Source organism: Callionymus lyra, chromosome 2 (genome assembly GCF_982586985.1).
Source record: "Callionymus lyra chromosome 2, fCalLyr1.hap1.1, whole genome shotgun sequence".
Lineage (NCBI taxonomy): Eukaryota > Metazoa > Chordata > Actinopteri > Syngnathiformes > Callionymidae > Callionymus > Callionymus lyra.
This window is the reverse complement of record NC_141819.1, coordinates 22,267,137-22,288,107: the sequence shown is the minus strand read 5'-3', so window position 1 is coordinate 22,288,107 and position 20,971 is coordinate 22,267,137. Positions and strand designations below refer to the sequence as shown.

The following is a 20,971-nucleotide window of genomic DNA, read 5'->3' as shown; positions in this document are numbered from 1 at the left end:
TGCATGTTCGGGCCAAACAACTCTTCTCGTCTAGTTTCTGCTGCTTTTCTTCCACTACAACAATCAGTCTTTGTTCTTGAGGTACTTTCCTGCAGCTATCAGACATCAGACAAACCAAACAAGCCTCTGCCTGCTTTCTGTGATTCATTTTCTGACTCTCCTCGGGCCTGGCCCGGCGGGCGCCACCTGAGGAGCAGCATCTGACCGTCACTGGACCCGTCATGGATCACTGCAGGGACCGCAGACACCAACTCGGGCGACAGATGAACCGACAGATTTCCTGCATCATGTCGGCCGCACCGAGTCGCAGCCGTCTGGGTTTTTCTAGGAAGCCGTCGACGAGTTTCCGCCTGGAGAGGGAGGGGAAAAACTCCCATCATGCTTTGCTCTATGTCTGCCCCATTCATGCTCGGGTCTCCTTGACAGACATAGGAGACTTGTAACATGTGACACGCCTCCTGCACGAGGTGGATATCGTCACATGGCCAAGATGATCTGGTTCACATGTGAGAACACAAACTGCACACACTCTGCTGGTGAAAGCAGCACGAGTCCTCCTGCGGTGAATCGATGGCGGTGACGGAAACGCACCGTCCGAGCCGAGAGGTCGTTGCTACAATGTTTACTCAAAACTGTCCCACTGAGACGACCCGATGTGTCTCACGGTGCAGGAGGAACATCGACTTAAGCTCTTGTTATGGGAACATAGACAATAATAGAATCTGACTCACACGTTCTACACATTTCTCTTTGGCAGTGCTGTAACGTTCACACCCCCCAAGTTAAAATTCATTGTTGAGCTGACAAATTGCAAAATCAAAAATTTAAATAAAAAACGGTTGTATAACGTCTTCATTTGCATGAATCTTTACACATAAATAATTAGTTTAAGCAACTGAACCAGTGAGCAAAACGATGCCCGGAGTTGAGAAGTATGCGAGTTCAATATTATGTTTCTTCCTGCTCCCCCTTCCACCCATCAACACCTGCTCGCTCTCCATCTTTTGCTACCTGTGGGAGAAAGCCAGCAGAGCACCACTGACACTGATCGCAATTGGCTGAAGGTGACGTCACTTGAGCAAACGCTTGCAGAGGATAAACTTAGTTTTCTGACGCCCCCCAGTGTCTGACAGAGTGAACTGCAGAATTAGAAGAATTGTTTGTTTTGTTAACTTGTTTCTCTGTATTACAGATGATAATACGTTTTTACTTAATATATGCTGGATATGATTTTGTTTTTAAAACCCGACAGTATTATTGACACAAGTTTAAAAGAGTGTATAGCCCTCCCTACCTTCCGACTGGTGTAGTGAACATGTTTAGCCAGTTTGCCGTTGAGTCCCTGCAGGAAAACCTCATCGGTGACTTTCCCCACATTCATACAGGCTTCATCCAGCACCGAGAAAATCCCTTTGTGCTGCTGCTCCACCAAATCCACGATAATCTGGTTGTTGAAGTAGTCGATCTAGAACAAATTTAAGACTTTCAACGAAACATGAAAAAAAGAATAAAGACCCAATACAAAAACAGTATGTTGTTTATTGTAATTATTTGTAAAAATAAAAAGGGTTTAAAACATTACATTATTATAGTACAATAAAAATACATATAGCATTAAAATACATAAAGAGGTAGAAGAGATAATTATACTAAAATATGTTACTTAATATATTTTTCACTTACCAGTATATATGTGAAAGAATTGTCAAAAGAGAGTATGAATAACAATAAATAAGACTAGATATAGTATTAGTAATGTACAATCCCAGAAATACAAAAAAAACTTTACTGTATATTACACCTCACTATGTTACATAGTCCATACATGTAACTATTAATATTTTAATCATAAGTCAAAGATGGTTAAATTATAAGAATGTATTTTGTATCAAAAAAATAAATATATATTTTCTTTATGTTCTTACGTTTCTATAACACAGTTGCATAATTCAATATACACGTTTTTCTATATTAGGTGAGCAAAGGATAAAACGTACATGTTTCCAGGGGATTCCCTCCCGCTGGTACTCGTCCTGCTCCTGCTTCAGAACCAGCTGGATGAACAGCTGCTGCAGCTTCTCGTTGCAGTAGTTGATACAAAACTGTTCAAAGCTGTAGTTGGAAAACACAATTATAAATAGAAAATTCTTATATTCCGTTCCTGATGATTCTCGACAAGACTGTAGAATACCGACCTGTTGTTCTGGAAGATCTCGAACCCGTAGATGTCCAGAACCCCGATCACCGTGTTCTTCCCGTGGACCCGAGCATCATAGTTCTTCACCTCGATGACGTCGTTGATCCGGCCCACGATCCAGCAGAACAGTCGCTCATACATGGCCTGAGAGTCACCGGGATTAAAGATGGTCTTTGGTTGTCGTTTCAACATCAAACCCAAACGTCCTGTTCTGCATGAATCTGGCATTTGTTTTATTCATTAATCACAATTAATTATTGATCAATGTGTTACTTATTAATCACATTAATTGATTGGCACATTAATATGTTATCATCTAAATAAATTGCTATTTCAACTACTACCAAGTCAGAAAGTGCTCTTCCATCTACTGACCACCAGGGTGTGACACACTGGCTCAACAGCGACGTGTTGATGTGAATCTTGGATTACAGTCAGTGTTGGTTTTTTAAAAAGTCCTGACTCAGCGAAGTCTCGACACAGTGACTCACTCTGGCGCTGACATCACTGACCAAAATGAGGGTTTGCGACCTCAGAGCAACAACACCGGTCATTTTTCTGGCCTCACCTTGGCCAGAGCGTCTCGCCCGTAACTGGCCTCCTGAGCCGTGTGCTGCTTCTCGATGACGTCTCGCCCCGTGGCCACGGTGCGGTTCAGCAGGGCTTTCTCCACGCTCTCCTCTTTGGTGGTCAGCAGGTCGGCGATCACCGACACCAGCTTCGAGTTCTCGATCAAGATCACGTCACCGTCGACGCCAAAGGTCAAGTTACCCTGGAGGACCAAAGAATGACGACTTGTTTTTAAATCTGTGATCATTAACAGTCAAACTTACAGGGAACTGTGTTTGGACTAGAAGGAAAACAAACAGAAATCTAGAACAGAATGTACAAAAGCATTTATAATGTTAAAAATGAAGCCACATTTTTTTAAACTAATAATAAAAGATAGAACAGAATGTTATTATTGAAAGACGTGAAAAGATTTTTTTTTTTTTTAAACATTAACGATACATGGAAACGGAAAAATCCTATATAAATATGAACAGTGAACATAATTTTTATTTTTTTTTAATTTAAGAGAAAATTCAATGAGCGGATTTGAGTAGATTAAAAACATAAACATAAAAGTAGGAAAATAAGGGGGAAATTGTAATAACTTAGTAATAAATAAAATTGTAATTGACAATTTAACAAAATTCAGTTGCCTTATAAACAATGGACTATTCTATTGCTTCGGATGAATAAAATAATCTTTTTTGGTATAAATTGAAATTCAAGAGTGGTCAAATCCACTTAATGAGATATTTTGAGAAGATAAGATTTGTGGGTTTAAAAAAACTAATTATTTTAAAAGCAATTGCTTAATTCAAGTGAGTTGTAAAATGTGTCTCATCATTGGAGAGCCAGAGGACTTACCAGGTGCAGGATGCTGGCCAGGATCTTGTACACCGTCTGGATCTCGTCCCCAGTGAAACCGATGACTTTCATGGCATCAGCGACGGCTTTAAAGTCGGCACCATCATTAATGGACGACTGGAGAGAAAACACACCTTATTCAACTTCATAGATCAACATGAGAAACCATCAATATTCCAGAAATGAAACCAACTTTCATCACACAACAACAGAGTAAAGTGTACGGCATCACGATACGATGCACGTTGAGAGAAAACAACCGAACCACAAACTGCAACCTCAGCAGTTTGTGTTGTTGTGTGTTCCATGACGTCACATGTTTTTGTGGTTTCTTTCTACTTGTTAAGCTCGAGTGTCGATGTAAACCCGAGTAATTAAACACTATATTTAAGAGCTGCTGAAGCTATAAATCGAATCTGAGATGAATCTTGCTTCTTTTACTAGGACCATGCTGTAACAATCTATACGGTGTCTAAGAAAACAGTCAGGCATATATTGACACAAAAGTTACAATTTAAATTCTTTAATCTGTATTTATTATAAAGCCGGCATTTACTTATTAAAGTGTGATCCATTTAAACATTTTTTTGATTCAGATTTGGCCTTCTAGAAAAATGCAATTACAGACTGTACCAAATACAAGTCGTCTCTCAAACAACGCCACTAGAGGTCGCTGTGCATAGTCAGAAATCATCTTCATTTATCGAAGAGGTACCTTCTTTAAGTTCATTTGTTACTAATGACGTCAGATGATTCCAGGAAGAGGGCTCACCTTGACCTGACCTCCGACTTTGATGTAGCTGAAAGCTGTGGGGTCTTTTTGGACGTGAAGAGATCGGAGCAGAGAATCTGGAGCTCCTCTCAGCAGCTGAACACATGGAAGAAGTTCATCCATGATTGTGATTTAGTTTCTTATTAAAAGTGCAGTAACGTGGAACAGGTTTCATAGCAAACTACCTGGTAGAAGGAATGAAAACTTCTCTCTCCTTCCTGCTGGAAAATCACTCGGGACTGTAGTAGGAAGAGAAAGTTGCACAAATGTTCATTCCAGTGTCTCTTGTCGTTGTAAGTGCTGGTGTTTGAAACTGTGGTCAACCTTCTCCAGCAGGTAGTTGTTGATGTGTCCTCCGATGGGGTCTCCCTTGAAGTCAAAGTTGATGTCCATGTATTTGCCAAAGCGGCTGGAGTTATCGTTCCGGTTGGTCTTGGCGTTCCCGAAGGCTTCCAGGACACAGTTGGACTTGAGCAGCATGTTTTTCACTCTGTCACCAAACCAAAGTCAACATTTATTCACAGCCAAACACAAACGAGATCACGCAGATGACACAAAGAAAACAAATGGGATGAGAAATGAAACCTACTTTGAATCAAGCAGCCAATGTTAAAACTCAATAGTTAAGTAATGGATATGAATTCAAAAAGCAAGATGAATACTGGGAGCTACTTTCCAGAGTGTCCTTAAGTTTTGCACCACAATTTTAAGAATGTGAAAAATAAAAATAAAAGCTCATATCGTGAAATAAATAAAAAACAAGATCAAAACAAACATGGAATGAAGGAATCCAAGAACGTTAGCTCGGACGTGATAAACGATGAAAATACTGACAGCGTTGTACAAGATCTTCTCTCTAATTGTAAAGTGGCTTCCAAACATGACACCGAGCAACTGACACTTCCTGCAAGTGTGACATCATTTTGAAGTTCCAGTTCCACAGGCGGCTCTAGGTCATCAAATCTGCTCCAGTGACTCATCCTTCTTTGATTGAGACAAACCATCTTGAATATTCTATCTCATACTAACATAATACATAGTTTGTGACATAAATAACTTAAACAACTATTTTAACTCTGACTCAAGACACTACCCTTTTTGAAAAAAACGTAACTTTTGTACGACATGGTATCAACATGGATGGAAGGTAATTGAGTTTCTAGTTGAACTTAAAAAGTGTTTAAAGGTCTTTCGGACCACATTAAACGACTTGACTGGTTGGAATTGGTTTAACACCCTCTCTACTGTATTATCCATCAGCTAACAAGATGAACGTGTTAACATTTTGTTGGTTAGCTTGGTGTTATTCTTGCTGGTTCACACTCTAACCTGCTTCCTTGTTCGTGTTTGAGTTCGAGTTCGCTCGCCATCAACACGCTGCAATAAAACAATATGAGGCCACTTCGTTGTCATGTGACCACGCCAAGGTGCTCAGTTGAAGACCAAAGTGCAACTATTTTTAGACTCCCGACACACAGACAAGTGATAGTAACACATTTGGTTTTCAATCTTGTCATTTCAAAATCGGAATTTAGTACTATAGCGTATTATAAGATATATATCTAAGATGATTAATCTACATCCTCTTTAATGTCAACAGAATGACGACCTCTCACCTCTCCACCTCAGCTCTTTGGTTAGGGTTGGTGATGGCGGCGATGTATTGCATGATGTACTTGCTGGCCTCCGTCTTTCCAGCTCCACTTTCCCCTGAATCACAAGAAGAGACAAAGTAATAAGGCTGTTGATGTGAAATAACACGTGTTTTAAATCTCACCTGAGATGACGATGCACGTGTCTTTATTCCGTCTTTTCATGGCTTTGTAAGCGGCGTCTGCGATGGCGAAGAGATGCGGCGGCCTCTCGTAGAGCTCGCGACCTTTGTATTGCTCGATGACGTCGCGGCTGTAGATGTTCATGGCACGGTATGGGTTCACGGAGACCACGACCTCACCGATGTACGAGTAGATCTTTCCCTTCTCAAACCTGAAAACAGAGAACATCAGTAGGTGAGAAATAACACGCAAATCAATTTAGCAAATGCATTGTTTTCAGCTCAAATGAGTCTGCAGTGTGAGCGTCCTGAGTCATGCATCCCTGTATTGGGTCATGAAGCCATGTTTTCCTGTTCCAGCTCGAAATAAAGCTCCTTTGTGACTCCTTGGCCTCTGTGAAGAGGCTGTCGTGAGCCTGCTCCATTGTTCTCGCGTCAAACAAGAGTCTTTGTCTCCAACCAAACGTGGAGAAACTCACCAACAGGGTCTGTTATCACACTTGGAATATACATTTCTGCAGGACAGTGGCCAGTGGTTGGAGCCAGGAGGTTGTAAGACTCAAGCTAAGAAGCTAATATCAGCCATTTTTTCAGTTCTCAAGATTCAAAGAAAGAGGAACTATAAACGAAACACTTCTGAAGGAGATAAATCCGTTTTAAGAGAATTTGGTTAAAAGTTCCAGACTTGATCTCTGTTCTGGCCACGTTGATATTTTTGTTCCTTGATTCTCGATGACTTTTAAGTTGACTTCACATGTAGAGCACAGAATGTGAGTTTAAGCTTTTATTGAAGTAACTCTGAACTTCACATTATTAATAGCGATTGTTAAATTTACAACATTAATGAGTCACAACTATTTAGCTTTTCATTTATTAAGGCTCTTTCCATCAGTGTGTCAGAGACAGTTCTTTTATACAAAGTACTGAGAGACTTTTTTTTTTTTTTAACTTGCCAGGAATATGAAACAAAAACTGACACAAGAGACTTTTATCTTGTTTTGTAAACAAGTGCACCTGTCGTATGCGACAACATAACTTTTTACACAATAAATCAGGAAAAACCCTCAACACCTATGACACCTTAAAATTCTACCATGAACATAAAGGTTGAGAAAGTATTCAGACGAGTGCAAGACAATAGCAGGTCAAACCCAGTGAAGAGGTCCAGTACCCTCATTCACTCGTCCAACACATGCCTCCTCAAATATAAAAATACAAAAGTCTCCTAAAAACCTAAAGACATGGTCCACAGAACAGAAGAGAGGCTGGTTATTCAGCAGAAGTGTGTCAGCGGAGGTCTGAGCTCCATCTGTTCTACTCTCATTTGAAAAACACAGGGATTAGCAAAATCCAATGTCAGGACAATGTCCCGGAATATCTATTTATAGTAGCATGACAGTTGAGAATTTGCTATTAGTTGATGTGTGGCAATAGTTTAACTGCAGATTAAGCACCACGTTGGTTCTCCAGGGATCATGTTAATGTCCAGCTCTGGTTACGCTCTTGGACGACCAGTCTTACCAAATCAGTGAATCATGATGATTATTATCAGCGGTTGCTTTTCAACCTGAATGAATCAGAAGTTCTCTGATGTCGGTCCAAACCTCGAGCCGACTCCAGGAAATGAAACAGACAGATCTGATTGAAAGATAGAGGGGTTACGGGCAACAGTGAGCAATGATTCCTCCCTAGTAAGACTGAAGAACTCACTGTAAGTTATTCATTCATTCACTTTACTATGACCTCAGCTTCGACTGAGAGATCCAGAAAATGTTTTGGGAACCAAGAGTGGAGAGAACACAGAGTCACCTTGTCCTGTGTCCGCCTTCTAGTGGGTCTGAACAAACCTGGGAAGTCTTCCAAGTTAGAAACTTGCCACGTCAAAACCTCAATCTCAGACTCACCACAGTGCAGCCCGACGGCACAACACAATAAAACCTCACAAACTACTTTTCCAAACAACTCAAAAGACGTCACAGCGACACCATCCATACACGAGTCGGTTCAACCTCCACTCCAGCCTCTCATCTCCACTGGGTGGAACTTTTTTTTTAATGTTCTATTCTTTATAGTGTTTTCCCACCAAACAACCGCTCCCCTCATCCAAACAGAGGAGCAACTTCTGAGAAGAATGCAGTGGTAAGCAAAAATATAATGAGAAAGAATGCAGAAGACAGCGTTTCCAACCCAAACCCCACTCAATGAGACCTTTAGGAGATTCAGGTGAAGGTCTCGTTTTAATGCGTGTTCCTGTTCCTTCAGCTTGTGGGAGCTACATTTTCCCTCCAAAACAGAATTCATCTTGGTGTGTAACACACCTCATAGAAGACACCCCAAACTACTCAGTGACAAAGCATAACATTAGTATGGTTTTGGCAGGTCAGCAGATCTAGTAAGAAAAGAAAAAACACTCCAAACCAGACCCTTTAAGATTAAGTGTCCATGATTGAGTAGGTTTCTTATTTGCCAGTAGAATCTGCAGTGTTCAGTGCCACTGTAGAGATCCAGTGTAGGCTCATGACAAACCAATACCGGGAAGCAGTCTGTGTGGCCTCATGGATCAGAAATCATTACATGAGATCTAACAGAGCATCAGATTTGGATTAAGGCTTGTGAAGTCAAGAACTGTGCAGGCAAACATCAATGTCCACATGTGAAAGATAGTTACAATGGTGCACACATTTATACTGATGCATGTTTTACTGTTCAATCCGGCTGACATTAAAGATACCGACACCGTTATTAAATATAAAAGCTGCCATTATAAATAGATAAACGGTGATCGAGTGTTCACGGCAGACGCTGACAGTCCTCCATCACATCAGATCAGAAACGGCACGTGTCGCCTTCTCCATGTGGTAGAACTTCAGGGTCACGTAGGAGGATAATCTGTGTGTGTTCCAGTTTTATCGCCGAGTTCTTTACTTTCTCTTGTTTCCAATCAAAACAGTTGGTTCCAGGATTTATCCCCGAGGGCTGCTCCACATGAGGTTTACTGACCAGCGGCCAGAAAGCAGATATGATTGCTAATACACAAGTTAATCGTTTAGAATTGTAAGTATTTGTATTTTTTTGTTTTTTAATATATATTTTCCTTCATTTTCTTGTTTATGTTACTTTGCCGACACATGAAAGCAGGCCTTAGACAAAGGCAACAAGACATTTTAACTACACAGCAGCTCACTTCAAATGTTTAACAGACCTCGTCCTGTAATTTGTGAGGATTCACCATTGATTCAACACATTATCGTGCACCTCTAAGATGGTCATTCAAACACTCCCTGGCACCACACATCAACATTGTTTTGAGCATATGTCATGGTACCATCAACCTTAAAGAGCAACCGTCCTCTTTGAACAACGGATCTGAGAATTCCTTCTCTAGTCACATAATATTTGGCAGCGACTTTCTTTGGCAGGTGTTGATTGTGCTTTTTATTCATGTAGGCTCATGAATGAATGCTCTTTGAATAATGTTGTTAGGTCTCTTATGTAATCCTGCCATCAGAAGCATGTCAGGGGTCAGGGTCGCGACTGGCAACGTGATAGTTTATCAACAGTTCAAACCTAACAGACAGATAAATGTGGAGTTCCAAGCAACTTGAAAGAAGGAACTTAGATATGAATGACACAACACGGTTTGGGCGTTCCAGTTGCGTAACTCGGAAAATAAGATGAAATCATCTGAGTAAACGATTTCTAGCCATTTTTTTTAGATAAATATTTAAGGATTCGAGGGCATTGCAATGTCATTCTCTTTGATATGAATTCGATTTTATTAATTTATGACAACAACACAGCAGCAAATCAAACAATATAAAACATATGCAATCCTGGTACAGAAGTCCTGAAGGTACAGTATATGCTTCAGTCTGCACAGAACAGAAGGGCTATAGACCATCTGTTTTACGTGTTCACCAGGTGTCTCGTTGTTGAGCACAGATGTCTGCTTGGAATAGTGTTGAAACTGGTCGTCTGATAGAATTAAGCTTCTCTCTCTTATGTACAGTATATACAGATCATTATGAGGATAAAGAGGGAACACAATGGTATAATGGTTAGGTTTTGCATTTTCTCTGCGCATTTCATTAGTATAACAAAGTATGAATAAACCAGCAACACATCAGAAGACAAGAGAGAAGACCCAGAAAGTAGGGCGGTTTTCCAAGTGGTTTGTGGAAGATGCAGCATATCTCAGTCATGGTAGTAACAAGTAACAACGAACAACGTCATCAGATGACTACACTCTCTTCATGTCGCTTGACTCGTTCTTTTACTTTTACTGTTGATCTGGTTGTTATGAACATTGCATTTGTTTTGGTACCATTTGTTAAAAAGAAACAAATATTCGGCAGAAAAACACTTTTTTTTGTCTATAAACCACATTTCAAACGTCATATTGACCAGACGTCAAAGTGAATACAAGCAAGACTGGATCACAGCAGTGTTGTAGGTGTTTATTCAAACTATGAAATGACTGAGCAGAGAACAATCTTCGCATTCTTACGTGCATACTTTTGGTTCCACACACATGTTTTTATCAGGTGTGTCTATGAATCATTAACCAGACTGGAGAGTGGAATTTGTGGTTGAGAACTGACTCTCACTAACAACGGAGGAAGCCGTAGTTTATTCAGCCCTTGAAAGTCTTGTTTTCATTCGTAGAGTCAGGTGCTTCTCAAACGCATCCTTTTTATACGGCATTTCTATTTAACTTACAAGGTTAGAGCAGCACGCAGCTGTTCAACATCTGGGCCGTGTATTATGGGATTTCCCCCTACTTTGTAAAGCTGCTTATTGCAGAACACGACTCACAAACCGGCGCTACACGCGTTAATAAAACATGACTTCATATCTGTTCTTTACAATCACAACAAATCGTTGGCCTATTGACACATGAGAATAGGGAGCTGCACCTGCTCGTCTTTAAACAAGTGAATCTGATCACATGTCTACGTCAGTATAAAGGACGCATCAATATAGACCCACACCTACTTTATTAAAGCATATATCAGCACGCCAGAACCTTTGCTGCTGAAGATAAGAAAGGTCAACAACCCTGCAGCGAGTCTGCTGCTTTATCATGCAAGTGAAGCCATGTGGACCAATGGCGAAGTGGATGACATCATTTAATGGCAGCAATTACCGTCTTAAACCAAACATCCACTTTATCCAAATGATCTGTGACTCCTGATTAAAAGTGCAGCTGGAATATCTCATATTTTTTGCTGCTTTCCCTTCCCTTGCTCCCTTCATGGTGCTAATAATAATCACGCATTCCTGAAATAGAGTTCTGAGTCACGTCTGGCTCTGGTGGGTTTGGTCAATTTTTGTGGTTGCCACAAATGCAGGATTTTTCATCAGCCAGATTCGTCCTCCCTCTTCATTTCCTCGGCTTACGTTATTGAGTTACAGAAAATGAAGCCGTGTGTTACGGTAACAGCATCATAATAGGCAGCCTGTGTGTGTGTGTGTGTGTGTGTTTGTGTGTGAGAGGCGTGGTGATTTTCTGTTCCTGCATTCATGTCTTTTCCTCAGGGGGAACTTCTCTTCGCTGGGCCTCAGGTGCGGGATCATATATTCGGGCGTGTACGGGGGAACAAACAACAACGTACTTGGTGTTAGAGATTGTGCGCATGAACAGATTTTTCTTGAGATAAAAGCAAGTTGTGCGTTTCTGGGGAGAACAATGCGAGATCTTGTAGCAGAAGTAAGACAATTTTACGAGCGGATCAGTCGAGTCGTGTGCAGCGTGTGAAAGTGAACACCGACCGACTCCAGCGACAGGTGGACAAGCAAACAATTCAACGCTGAGGATGTGAGGAATGACATCACCGCGGCCACAGAAACACTAACTGGGAGAATAAGGTGTTGACGGACGACCGACTGACTCACTGGCTTTTTGTTTCCTAAAACACACAGGTTCGGAGTCAGCGGTCCGGGCTCAGATGATCGGGAGGACAATAGCGTTCCGGGATGTTGTGTGTGAGGCTGGTGTCGCAGACAGAGGATGCAGCTGCTTGTTAAATAATGAGTCAGCCGGCGTTAATGAGACAACAAACCAGAGGTTTTAGCGAGACAAGACCACAGGAGCGGCTGAGATCTCTTAGAACTTAAAGATTACATAGATCATATTTTGTCAAAAAGGTTGAGCAAGTTTTGCTACAATAACACCGTTTTAAAACCAAATCTGCCCCATTAATCATTGTATGAGGCCTGAAACTGAAGATTGACAGTTGTGGTCGTTGCAGAGTTTGATTCAAGTTGACATAGTGACCCATGACGACGCTTAAGTTTAATATAAGTTAAACAGAATGTTCCAAGGAGAATATTGATGACAGTGATTTTAATGAAACTTCCAAAAATGATTGGACTTACACAGAGGTACTTATGCTTGATTTAGAATTTAAATGATTTTAATGGCTTTGCGTTTGCCAAATACCGTGTTATTTCTCCATGCTGCCATACTGCAGCACATGTGGGGTGTTCACTAGCAGTTTTGGGCAAGTTACTACAACATCTTAATGCAATATTTTTTTACTTATTTTTCTAATTTTAAAGAATTAGGTCAGGAAGTTAACATTTGCACAGCTTTTGTAAGTAAGTCATTTTTATTTGTATAGTGCTTTTCCAGACCAGGGTCACAAAGCGCTTAAACAATCAAAACAATATTGAATAAAGTATATACTTTAAAGGTCAAGATAAAACTGATAACACAACTGTGTCCTCCTTAACTGCTCTCCTATGGCTAATATGTATGAAAATAAAATAAAATTAAGTGTGATTGTAGTTGAAAAATGTAATATGTTACCACTGCCAACAGTGAGCATGTGAGCATTAACCACCTGAGCAACAGCAGTCAATACCTTGGATTAGGTACTGAAAATATTGAATACTTAATACGATTTCAGATATCACAAGGATAACAGAAAATATTTTTATAAAAAATAAAAATGAAAAATGTCTGAGGCATGAAACTCAAGGCTTGCAGGCCGTACCAGACCTTTCATAAACTTATACATGGCTGATGAAATAATGTCTTTGTCTAATGTTAACGAACCACTGAAAACGAGCACTTTCAATGGTCACTTTGTAGGTCTCATAGGGGAATGCAACAGTTAAATCCAAAGGTTTTAATTAATTTTCTGAATTAACAAGAGTTTATCTTTAGATTTTCAACTGTATATTGGTTCTGGACCCTTCTCTGGAAAACTTTCTAGCATTGAACCTTGACCCCTTTTGATGGCATCTTTTGATAGTAAGTAAAGGAAAAGTAAAGGTTATTTGTAAGACACAATAAAACACAATGGTTTTACAAGTCAGCTAAAGGGGAGAGATGGAACAACTCTCTCAACCCAGCTTTCATGTCTAGTCCATCAGTCCCCAAATAGAGCGTTTCTAGAGCAGCTAATGCCATTTGAGTTGCAAAAAAAAAAGGTTCTAGAGCTGGTAAAATTATTTAAGTTGCAAATAAAGCTCCACGAGGAGAGTGTCTGTTTATGTAGGAACGTAATGTGTTTCAGATTACAGGCGGTTGAATGGAAATTCCTGCGGTGAGACTGGACTTTTCACTGCTGGATCACACTAGAGGAGGCCTTTCTCCCTGATTCGTCTGCCATGTATGAATGGACTCTTCTTTCACAGATATTAGGGTAAAATAACCTTGGTCGAGACAGAGAAGGAAGAGAACAACTTCAGCATCTGGCTGATGATTGCCATTGGCACCTCCGTCCCTGCTGGTCCTGGCAGACGTGGGAGGAAACAAACCATCTATCTCAGAGTTCATCTATAAATACTGTAGTTATGGACCAGCACTGGCAGGAAAAGAAGTTAATTTGCAGGTTTGGAGAAAAGATTTTCAGAGAATGGTCTTAATTTTAACCTCCTGAATTGAGAGTTGGGTTTTTAGTCATTCATAGAAAGTGAGTATATAAGAACAGTCTTGACGAGCATTTGTGGAATATGTGACAATTTTGGACGATCGAACATCTTGCATCACTCAAGCTATAACCGATAAGAGAGGCTCATAGTACAAAGTGTGACCTTTGAACGCTCGGATCATAAAGAAGCTCCCTTTGTTTATTCAGAAGAAGAAAAAAGGACAGTGTCCTCTTTGCTACCACACCTTCCTTTATCATTTCATTGTTGCAACAGAGGTCTTTGTGGAAGTCAGGGGGCGATCAAGTACTCAAAAGCAAAGTCACTGTATCAACGATACCAATTGTCATGTAATTGGATGTTTTTTCAACACATTTGAAATAACGTTTAGCAAGCTCTAGAAACAATGTTGGATGGTAATGTTTGTCGGGCCAGTGACAGGCGTTCATCCATCATTGATAGTATCTCAGCAGAATAGTTCTCAAGTGTCTCAAAGGGCTACAAGCTACCTATTGATGTCCATTTTGTTCTTGTATGGTCCGAACTATTGTTTCTCAGTCACGCAACCAAAAGTTTAAGTTGGGCTAGATTATGTAGAGAATGTGTCTCTTGTTGTAAAGGTACATAATTTCAGTAAGTATTATAAATGATATGTGTAAGTAAGGGTTTGGTTATGGGAAAACTAGCTTCATATCTTACAGATACTACGTTGGTTTCAGTTTTACCAGTGCTAGGAACCTTCAACTAAGCATTCTTTTTAAAACCAGATCGCTCACCAGGAGACAGTCATGTAAACATGATCCCAACCTAGCAAATTGGATATATTATTGAATATGATTGAAGTAATGTGCTTGGGCATGGCTATCATATAGTCATAGCCTTTGCACAACTTACTACAGTTTATGTTAGAACCAGTGCCGTTCCAATGTGGTACCAAGTTTGTATGGTCTCTGACGAACAGATCTGATCATGTGTCCGACACATTTGACCAACAATCCTGCATAGAAGAGCTACAGGAAACAATGAAATCTGAGGAGTGAAGGCAGCGGAAATACCAGCTTCCCTCCTCTGTTGTCCTGCTCCCGAATATTGGAGGCTTCCTCCTATGGGCCCACTAAAGACAAGAGCGAGGTCAGAGGTCAGTTCACTCAGGGCAGGTCTGGCTGTCACGTTAACTACTGCTTTATCATAATACCTAACAAGACGTTTGTGTAGTCACTACAACAAATTTTTACTAAATCATTCAGATGGAACAGGAAGTTTCAAGCCCAGCCCTTCAGTTTCAGATAGTTTTCTCCTAAAGTTAGTCTCGGTCCACCCAGGGCGGTTTTCTTTTTTTAACCTTGAAGAGCACAACCCACAACTTTAAATGGACTTCTTCATCAGACTATCATTATTTAGGAAGGGCTGCTCCTCCTGCTAAGAGAAGTAGGTCAGCAGTGATGTGCAGCTGGTGCCATTCTGGACTAAAAATCTATTTGATGTTTGATTCGTCAAGTATTGAGCCAATTCGTGACAACAAGACGCTGTTTATTTAGAAGATTGAACCTCTGAGGGAAGATTTTTGTTTGTGGTAGCAAATTAATGATGATAATATAGGATAATACAAACCTAAAAACTTTTACATCCTATATAATGCAAATAAAAATTGGCGTTTCCATTAACATTAAAACTATTGAAAAACACCTGGGGCCTCAGGTATAAAGAAGTTTGTAGATTTTCTACCAAATACGATCAGACACTCCATCCATCCATCCATCCATCGTCATCAACTTATACGTCGCTGGGTTGCGGGGCAGCAGCTTCAACAGGGAGGGCCAAACACCCTTTTCCCAACATCTGCCAGCTCTGACTGAGGGATCCCGAGACACTCCCATGCCAGTGAAGAGATATAATCTCTTGACCTGGTCCTGGGTCGACCCCTTGGTCTCCTCCCAGCTGGACACTCCTTGAACACCTGCAGGGGAGGCGTCCAGGGGGAATCCTCAAGAGATGCCCGAACCACCTGATTTGAACCACCCCGAGTCTCTCCCGAGTGACAGAACTTCTCACCCCATCTCTAAGGGAGACGCCCGCCACCCGTCGAAGGAAACTCATTTCAGCCACTTGTATCTGAGATCTCGTTCTCCCCATCATGACTGTAGGTGAGGGTGTGGACAAAGATTGATCGGTAAATAGAGAGCTTTGCCTTTTGGCTCAGCTCTCTCTTACACAACAGTGCAGTAGAGCGAATGCAATACCGCCCCTGCTGTACCAAGTTGCCAACCAATCTCCAATCTCCGAACACCCTCACGTGAGAACAAGACCCCAAGATACTTGAACTTCTCCACTTGAGGCAAGGGCTTAAGCCCAACCCGGAGAGAACAATCCATCTTTCTCCTGCTGCACTCAAATCCAGGAAATGGGGCACATACCAAATTATTCTGATGTATGAACCTGCACGTACACACAAATAAAAGCACTTGTTCACGTTACATCCCAATCAACGTAGAATGAATCGCAGACTTGTTTGTCCCTTTCCACAAACTCATTAACATATTTTCAAATCATATTTAAATGAACCAGGTTCAATCTGGAGTGATGTCAAAGAAAAATGTAATACCCACACGTGTAACTACAAACACTTGTGTGTGTGTGTGTGTGTTTGTGTTATTTTTTTCTCTTCTGTCCACTGGTCAAATGATACAACAGCACAATTGGAGTGACTAAGTGGCTTTCTGCTATACCGAAAGGCACTGAGACAAATTTTGTTAACTTATGATAGCAGCAATATTCTCCGAACAAAAGCCACAATTGACGATTCCAATAAAACCAGAGTCGTTCCTCTGCCCATAAATATGGCCGCAGTTACTGTATTTGTTCAGTCCAACTTTATAAGAACACACACATTATCATCTCTGAAGCTGAAGTCAGATTCGCCTGATATATTTGATATTCAAACCACTGTAAACTAAGACAACATTAGTTCAGAAACTCTCCAGACGGGAACTTGGCTCAAAGATAAATAGTCCCACAGAAAAAGGGGGCATCTAGTGGGTTCTATTTCCAGACTGGGAGGTTTTCTCTCTCTCCCTCTCTCTCTCTTTTTCTGGAAATGGTTTCACAGTTCAACCCCAAGTCAAACACAGTAAATGTCAGGCTGAACAACTTTGTCTGGCCACACTCAGGGGAAACAAGCAATCTTTTCCAAAATGACTCTCCCCGTGTACGCGACTGTGAGAAGGAAGGATGTTTGGAGGTTCGGCTCAATGTTCCTAGTCAAATTAAACTTTGTTTTTAGTAAACGCTGAAAGGCTTCTTCTAGATTTTTAAGAGGAAACGCCAACACCAACAGTTTTTCAAACTGGTTTGAAGTTATACTAACCTAACATGTCACAGTCACTTGCTAAATGCTGCGTTATAATCCTTATTAATAATAACTAGTCTTCTACTATACTATAGCCGTGTGGGTCTTGAATTTGTACCACGGTGATGCAGAACATTAATCAAAGAACAAAATATCATAGAATTAGAGAAATCATTGTGCAGCCGGTGTTTTCGGTGCCCTGACTTCACCTCAGAGGCTCCACATGTGTTAGAATAATCCCACAAGGCAGACGTCTTGAACCTACACTCATATTTGGATAATTACACATCATTAGACGTCTCATGCCCCGTGGATCTACCTGAACGTACCCTACTCTAGTCGCACATACTTGCAAAGCGCACCCATGGATGGTGGGGGGAAAAAAGGGAGCAAAAAGGAAGCTCGGTCACTCCCTCTACAAATAACAATCTGCACACGCCATCTCCGGAGAAAGCTGTCTGGCTGGAGGGAAAACAAACAGGAGGGAAAGAGACGGGAAAATGAGTAGACTGGAGAGCTTCTGAATCTTCTGGTGCTACTGAAATCTTTTCACCAACATCAAGTCACCTAAATCTCCAAAACTAGTATCATCAGATCACAGTTATTCATCTTTAATTGATGCTTTGCTTGTCAACGTTGTTTTTGTCTATATTTTCTAATATACTGTGTGTATATATATATATATATATATATATATATATATATATAAATATATATATTGTTCTTTTGATCAGCTATGTTTTTTGTTGGATACAGTTTATGTTGTGGTCGATGTTAATGCTTTTCTCTTACCCTTGGTATTCATTTTTACCTTCTACTGTTATGCAATTATTAATGTGAATGTAATTTAATTTTAAAATATTCTTGTCACTACACTGGATGTTAATTCCGACTAAAAAGTTGCTTGATTTAAACTGGACTTGGTCAATAAACTTTATAAACATTGGTATTTGGACTTGGTCTTGCAACACAGACCCTGTATACAAGAAAGTCCAGAGAAGTACTTTCTGAGGAGGCTCCGATCATTTAACATCTGCAGGAAGCTCCTCTGCATGTTCTACCAGTCTGTGGTGGTCAGTGTCCTGTTCTATGCTGTCGTGTGTTGGGGTGGAAATGTGTCCAAGAGGAGTGTCAACAGGTTGATCAGGTTGATCAGGAGGGCTGGTTCTGTGGTTGGAATGGACTAGACTCACTGGTGACAGTTGCTGAGAGGAGATCATTGAACAAACTACTGTCCATCATGGATGATGACAGTCATCCTCTGAACACTGTTATCAGTGAGCAGAGAAGCAGATGGAGCATGAATGCTCCTCCCATGATGCAACACTAATAGAACCAGGGACTCATCATTCCTCGTGCTATTAGACTATATAATTCTGAGTTTGGGGGCAGGAGTGGTGTGAAAAGATGAGTCTATTCTTTGTTACTCTTTGTATCCTTTGTCTTTGTTATTTTTCTTTGATCCATGTTCTTTATCTTTAAACTTAGATTGTATCATCTTGCACTTTCATTTTATTGAAACTTTGTTCTTGTTCCTTTATGATCGATGCTGACTGGAAAAACAATTTCCTAAAGTACCTTTAAAGTACACCATAAAGCAATAGTGGTCAAGGAAATACAGTGGCTGTGGTAAGGGGCCATCAAGCAAAAATAAAGAAACGAAAAGTATATTCACTAAAATAACTTTTTGAGGGGCAATAAAACAGAATTGACAAAAAAGACAAAAGCAACAACACCTACTTAGGGACAAGTCATTAGTAATAGAAATAGATCCACAATAAAATTGTTGGTTCCCACATGATCTTTGTCCTCATGAGGGCCACATGTCCCAAAGAATCAATATTGTCTTTGATGTTCTCCAATGAAAGGCCAGTGATCTGGTTCCATTATACTTGAAAGCAGTGAATGTTCAAACATGTTTCTCATCAAGAACACATTTCAGTTATAAAAGAGCCACTGTGTTAGTTCACAGTACACCTTCCAGTATCTTCTACCATCTCTAGCTCTCGGTGGATGTCAGGTGTTGACCCTTGTTCTTCCTCAAGTGTGGACTGATGCTGATCCTGGTCCAGACCTGGACGGATCAGTTTTCTAAGAGGCTCACAGGTGGCACAGGTACAGAGCAGATGTGAAGGCTGACTCTGAACACACACACACACACACACACATAGACCATCTTGAAGAGTAGTGTTACAACACAACATCACTCATGGCTTGACACTGAGACACACTCACACACACACACACAGCTGATAGGAAACTCAACATGTGGGTGTTGTCTTCAGTCTGCATACTTTATACGGTGATACCGGTTTTTATAAACGTACAGAAGAAACACTCTTTTGTTCTTGTCTGGTTCATGTGTGTTCGTTCATTACAACTGTTCTCTCAAATCAATCTAACGCTCACTTTGTTTATTCAGATAATCCCTGGTTTAGTCTCAGGTGAATAACACAAACTTACCTGAGTTTAAGGTTGGCCATGAACTCTTCCATGGAAACATTATCCAAAAGCACAAAATCGGCTTTCCCGAACTCCAAACTCTCGTGTTCTGCCATTTCAGCTCAAGTTTAAGAGTAAAAAAAACAAAAAAAAAATAGAAAATAGTTCCAACAGAAGATCAACAGTCTTCAGCGAGCATGTTCCCTCCAGGTAACTTCTGCTTCAACGCGTCAACCTAACGTATTGAAAAAGAACATTAATGCAAGGATCCTTAAAGTCGCCTTCGTTGGATGTTTTCCACACAAAAGGTGGAAATGATAGCAAATGTCGACCTATCATTCAAAGTTTGTCCCTCATCCTCGCCGCTGTTTTCCTGGACTCTCTCTCTCTCTCTCTCTCTCTCGCTCCTGTCGACTCTCAGCCAATAGGATCCCGTCGTTTAGTTCAGACCACGCCCATCTACGGTAAGCGCTGTATGGGCTTAAAAAAAAAAGAAAAATCACACGTAAAAAAATCCAAAAAAGAACTTCGTGCTCCAAAGACATTTTTCTGCGCTGACACCGGACTAGACAAGACCGTGTTTACATGTTGCACCGAGTGTCCTTAAAAGGAGAAAATACATGAAATAATCGTCGTTTTTGTATAAACGCTTGAACATAACTAGATAATAGTATTCCCTTAAAGGTTTAACAGAACTATAAACTGTACAAAATACATTATAAATAACGTTTACTGGTCCAAAAAAAGTATTTGTGTAAAACTTAAAAATGTTGCTATCTGCTGGTAGAAATATGTAACTACAGTAGAACGTTTTAAATGTGTTTTAGTGAATCAAATTATTTGTTTATTTTTTTCCAATATAGCTGATTCTTTTTTAATTGTATTATATTAATGTTTTCAGGCGCAGTAAATAAGCTGAACATGTCAATTCTGTTAGGAAAAGCTTGTAAATAAAACAGTGTAAATGCCAGGATCCAGATTTATATCTAAGCATTTCATTTAGCTTTATAAGAGCATGAATTTACTCACATTACATTTTACAATATATTAATGTGTTTTCTTTACCACCAGGTTGTTTTCAAGCGCATTGTTTAGATGCAAGAGGCTCTCTGTTGACACAAGACATGCAGGATACCAAGTCACTGT

General features: G+C 40.4%; 1 protein-coding gene across 1 annotated transcript in view; it reads right to left on the bottom strand.

Annotated features, from left to right (window-relative positions):
- The window catches only part of myo1d (myosin 1D), a 51,644-nt gene extending 31,305 nt beyond the window's left edge, over nucleotides 1-20,339 (bottom strand). Inside the window, exons 1-11 of the mRNA XM_087784122.1 lie at nucleotides 19,847-20,339; nucleotides 6,163-6,371; nucleotides 6,002-6,095; nucleotides 4,710-4,875; nucleotides 4,571-4,624; nucleotides 4,386-4,481; nucleotides 3,614-3,730; nucleotides 2,766-2,969; nucleotides 2,196-2,341; nucleotides 1,998-2,112; nucleotides 1,295-1,465 (exon numbers count right to left, since the gene is read on the bottom strand). Of these exons, the coding sequence (XP_087640248.1) occupies nucleotides 1,295-1,465; nucleotides 1,998-2,112; nucleotides 2,196-2,341; nucleotides 2,766-2,969; nucleotides 3,614-3,730; nucleotides 4,386-4,481; nucleotides 4,571-4,624; nucleotides 4,710-4,875; nucleotides 6,002-6,095; nucleotides 6,163-6,371; nucleotides 19,847-19,941 (1,467 nt within the window). The 5' untranslated portion in view covers nucleotides 19,942-20,339. The remainder of the gene's footprint in view (nucleotides 1-1,294; nucleotides 1,466-1,997; nucleotides 2,113-2,195; nucleotides 2,342-2,765; nucleotides 2,970-3,613; nucleotides 3,731-4,385; nucleotides 4,482-4,570; nucleotides 4,625-4,709; nucleotides 4,876-6,001; nucleotides 6,096-6,162; nucleotides 6,372-19,846) is intronic.
- Between the last annotated feature and the right edge of the window lie 632 nt (nucleotides 20,340-20,971).